At 39.7% G+C, this 5208-nt stretch overlaps 1 protein-coding gene across 1 annotated transcript; it reads left to right on the forward strand.

The window, feature by feature from the left end:
- Window positions 1-1324: 1324 nt before the first annotated feature.
- On the forward strand, window positions 1325-3269 carry LOC106943733 (adenylate kinase isoenzyme 1). Its single transcript, XM_015027039.1, has 6 exons — window positions 1325-1396; window positions 2052-2087; window positions 2211-2374; window positions 2474-2590; window positions 2665-2856; window positions 2948-3269. The coding sequence occupies exons 1-6, from the start codon at window positions 1390-1392 to the stop codon at window positions 3011-3013; spliced, it is 582 nt and encodes a 193-aa protein (XP_014882525.1). The 5' UTR covers window positions 1325-1389; the 3' UTR covers window positions 3014-3269.
- The last annotated feature ends 1939 nt before the right edge of the window (window positions 3270-5208 follow it).

Consider the following 5208-nt stretch of genomic DNA (forward strand, 5'->3'; position numbering starts at 1 on the left):
AGATTCAGCTTTTTGACCTCCATTCACAATGCTAATGTTTGTTTAAAAAGCAACGCCGCACATCACGATTTTCACACTATTTCCATGATGAACCATAACGGGAGCTGTATCATGCTGTGAAGATTATTTTTCTTTGGCAGGAACAGGGAGGCTGGTCTGAGTTGATTGGAAGATGGCGATAAAGACGGAGCAATTTAGGGAGAGTACATGCTGTTGACGGAGAAGAACTTAAATAGACCCTTTTGCATGAGAAATATGTTAAACCTACAGGCAGAGCTGCAGTGGAAAAGCTTAGAACCAGGCAGAAGCATGTGTTGAAATGGACATGGTTCAATTATGAATATGTGGGGATTTTAATATAGATTTTTCTAGATGGCATCGATTGAATTTTCCACTGGTTGAGCAATATTGCCAAGAGTAGTATGTGAAAATGCAAGTCTTCATATGCTTACTTACCCTATAGCCAAATAATAATAAAAAAAGAAACAAAACGGCAAAAATTTCATTGCAGTGTGTATTTTGTGTTTAAAGTTTACACAAGAGGCAAAAAAGTACAATGATGTGACACTTACTACTATTACTACTAATACTACTACTACTATTAATACATTCTAAGAAGCAAAAATGCAGAACTCATGTAGAGCAAATCCTGCTTTTCCCCCACTGTCTTTTGAGTTACATTAATGTTTCACATGTCATTGCAATTTATAACAGCACTTTTTCAATTTGTCTGGTTTTCAATTTGCAGCTTACGTCTTGCGCTCAAAACCTGCCCTCTTAGGGGTAACGTAAAACTTTAAACCTAAACTCGAGTCTATCGTATTAATTCTGCACTCTATATATCTTCAGGACCGTATGTATGAATCCAATGTGCACAGTGAGTGCAAGGACAAACATAATTTCCTTAGAGAAAAAGCTAACAAATAAAAGAACAGAATAGTATAAAACAACTTTAGAAACAAATCGTGTTTTCAGTTCAGTCATCGCCAAAGGAATGTCAGAATCAATAAAATAGCTGTAACGCCTTAAGGGAAACCTTATATGACCTTTAGTCTTCTGCTGCTACATTAGAAAGAGCAATCCTGAATTGATTTTGGAAACGATAGAAAAATCATCTGAGAAAAGTTATGTCAGCCAGTTCAGACTACAAAATCTATTTGTATTTTACTCTATACTGACAGTAAGGGGTAAGGAGAAGAATTAAAAAAAAAAAAAAGAAGTGAAGTGGAAAGACTTTGCTTCCCTGCATGTTTTCCAATTATCAAGCAGCACAATGACTGGTTAGGGTTCTTGGCACCTTGAAATGTATTGCATTTTCACATTTACTTAATGGCTCTTATGTATTTATTTTTTCACAGCTGAAAGAAAACACTCCAGAGACACAACGCAATGGCAGGTAATCAATGCATCACTTTCAGTGAAGTGATAAATGCTCTACTGCATATGACCAATGAGGTGAAACTTCTTCATTTGTACTTCCATTAGTAATCTAGTGGTGTTTAAGTAAAGCAGAGCCAGACAGGAGTTTTTTTTTTTTTTTTTTTTAAAGGCCTCTATTGCCCTCTTCTGGTATTTTTATAGGTTGCAAGAAAAATCCTAACGGTCCCGTGTATTTGCGGTATTTAGTTCACATAGAAATAAATCATTATTTGAATAGAAATTATGTATTTAATTTCAATAAACATGTAAATGTGTTATGATCTAAAGCAATAAATCCGAGTTAGGGGTTTTCTCCTGCAGTGGTTAAGCTTACCACTTTCCTTTTAGTTCTCTCTTAAACCCTTGGCTGCATAGCATAATTAGATAGCAACAGTTGCCATGTCAACGCAGTTTGAGTAATGACACAAACTCACTTCAAGGCGAGCACAGCCAAAGCAGCTTGTTGCACAAGAAGACTCTTTGTTCTGCAACATTAAAAATGAAAAAAGCATCCACCTCACAAGATGGTTTGTTACCTAAATCTCTCTTTGTGGATTTAAAATTACATTTGTAGAAAAGCCACCGGTGGTTTTGTACATGTTCATAACTTCTCTTTGCAATGCTTATTGCAGACAAAATCAAGGATGCCAAAATCATCTTTGTTGTGGGTGAGTACTCTGAACCGGTCCTAACACTTCACTTGCAAGATGTTCAACTACTTGGGTTTTTTTGTTTTGTTTTGTTTGTTTGTTTGTATGCCCCCACATTGGGTTTTGTGTTGATGTCCTTAGGTGGACCTGGCTCTGGAAAGGGCACCCAGTGTGAAAAGATAGTTGCAAAGTATGGCTACACCCACTTGTCTTCTGGAGATCTGCTACGTGCTGAGGTGGCCTCCGGCTCTGAAAGGGGCAAGCAACTCCAGGCCATCATGCAGAAAGGGGAGCTTGTTCCTCTGGTAAGGACGTGACCGAGAGTTTAAAGTGGTGCCGTGAGCATTTTCTGTTAGAACCGCTACATCGTAAAGTTTCATCACCTTTTCCTGTCTGCTTTCTAGGACACAGTCTTGGACATGATTAAGGATGCCATGATCGCCAAGGCTGACGTCTCAAAGGGGTTTCTCATCGACGGCTATCCTCGTGAGGTCAAACAGGGAGAGGAGTTTGAGAAGAAGGTGAGAACATACACGGGGATTTCTTATTTATTGCTGCAGCCTTAAATCTACAGAAGTTTTGATTTCGACCTCAGATCGGCAAACCCTGCCTGCTGCTGTACGTCGATGCGAAAGCAGAAACCATGGTCAAGAGACTATTGAAGCGTGGCGAGACCAGCGGCCGCTCTGACGACAACGAAGAGACAATTAAGAAACGCCTGGACTTGTATTACAAGGCAACCGAGCCGGTCATCGCTTTCTATGAGGGCCGTGGCATTGTGAAGAAGGTGTGTACGACAAACGCGTCGTTGACTAAAAACATATAGAACGTATTTGAAACATTAGTCTCATGATGTCGTTTTTCTATTCATCTTGCAGGTGGATTCTGAGCTGGCGGTGGATGACGTCTTTGCCCAGGTTTCCAAGGCTATTGATGCACTGTAGTAAAACGGCATAACTGGATGAGCTGTGTCTGGATGTTGTTTTCTTATGAGTATATGTGTGGGTTTTAAAAGGACTAAACCTGACTGGAAGACAGACTACTAATCGTAGGACCTCCACACCCCACAAGTGTTTGAATCAAATCAAATGTAAATGGCTTATTGTCATTTCGATATAATATATAATGTGCTCACAACAGTCTGAGGACAGTTCAGTGTGCTAAAGCCTTGAATACCGAGCTAAAAACACAAGACATCTATTGCGTATAAAATAACCGCCTTACTGCTATTACTATTATAATACCAACAGTAGTTCAGCGTTTTAACAGCTTGAGCCAAAAACTGTGTGCCGATCTGGTAATTCTGCTTTTATTGTTGTTGCCACTGTTTGCCTGATAACTGCAGTTTAATAAGCTCACGGAGAGATTTTCAGGATCTCTGGCAGTGGTCCGCACCCCGTCACTGCACTGCAGTGACTGCTAAACAGGCCTTGGACTGGGACACTCCAACAACCATTTCAGCTCCTGTCACTGTCCTCTTCAGGGCCCTTCGTGTGCCATATTGCAGCTGGAGTATCACACTGAGATGCAGTTTATGCAAGGATATATTAAAAAATAAAAAAGATCATGGGTGTCCACCATGTAACAGACACCTTGCACAATATTTTCATATTTTTCAAAGATGCTCTACTGTATTCCTAACTTGAGGGTAGAACATTTAGTTTTTGTACTTGACTACAGCTGGTCATTGAGCTTTGACATTTAAATTGCTTATCATTTTCTTGTATTGTCCATTTTGGCAAACAGAACATGTTGTGCCAATGTGACATTGGCGGATAATGTGGTTACGATGAATTACAAGACAAAATCTTATTTTTATACAAACATACAATAGATCTATTCAACACATTTGCTATAAAAGAAGTTCAAAATGCATAAAAAAACAGCCACGTCGCTGCTACAATATGTCTTCTTGTGCCATTTAAAGGAGACAAAATTATAAAATAAGGTTATTGTTCACATAGGCAGAACTTTTCAATTCCTTTTTTTAGCCCATCTTAAGCTCTGCGGATATTTTGCGCCGCTTTCATTGTGACGGTATGTACACATGTGAAAGAGATCTCTATAAAGTTGTAAAAAATACAGATGTTCAATATCCTATAAAACAATGTAGTTTGATGTTAATTTTGCGGTGGTGTATGTACTGATCTCCATCCCTAGATTCCACTTTGTACGATTTTAAACGCCACCACACTGAGATTGTTGGTAATTCTGGTCAAACGCCATAAAAGGAGTCCAACGCAGGAAATGCTTTCTAATAATAAACCACAACGAGGACGCTGGAGAATGCAGACACAACAGGATACAGGACACCCTGCAGCAGCTGTGGTCCAGCAGTGTTATTCCAATAACTCCTTTGAGGCCCAAATGACCAGCTGCTCTTCCTCTGCCTCTCACCTCCCTCATCTTTCTCTCACACAAACACACGTATTTCCAGTCGGGGCTGAGCCAACGCTACTGCAGGTATCCGGACTTTTCTCCAAGGACGGCTCTGATCATGACTGTGCTCTGTAGGGATGAGGAAAGGGAAAATGGCCTCTGAAGGTGGACAGGATGTGTCCGTAGGAAAGTCAATCAGACGGAGGCGTCTGAAACGCTTTCATAAAGTCACTGAGGATGCTGCTTGAATGCCAAGAATTTTGTTCTTGCTTCATAAAGGTAGAAAACAAAGAGGACATGTTGAGCTTGCAGTGGAATTTGCCACGTACAACTGTGGAAGAACTTTGGCGTCTAGATTGACCGACGGCTTATTAATGTCGAACAAATTTGAGACAATATCAGTCATGCATTCGAAAACATCTATAAGTCATAACACCTGATGACTTATACAGTTAGCACGCATTGTTTTTAAATGGATATTGAGATTATAACTTGCGACGTGGAAGTTATTGCAAAAGATGTTTGTTGTGCAATTACAGAATCATCTGTCGAGTCGTTGAAGTGAGACAAAACAACATACAGCAAATAGCAAGTAGCATAGAAGATGCATTTTCAGGGTTGCACATTTCAGTCTTTTCAAGTAGACATTTCTGAAATATCACAGGAATAGCAAACTGTTTATTATACCAGTATTACACTGACCAAACTGCTGGTGAAAAGAGATGAGAACTCTGCTTTCAGATAGGACGACAAGGGATTG

Source organism: Poecilia latipinna, unplaced genomic scaffold (assembly GCF_001443285.1).
Source record: "Poecilia latipinna isolate Pla-1442-1.1 unplaced genomic scaffold, P_latipinna-1.0 Scaffold5786, whole genome shotgun sequence".
NCBI classification, from domain to species: domain Eukaryota; kingdom Metazoa; phylum Chordata; class Actinopteri; order Cyprinodontiformes; family Poeciliidae; genus Poecilia; species Poecilia latipinna.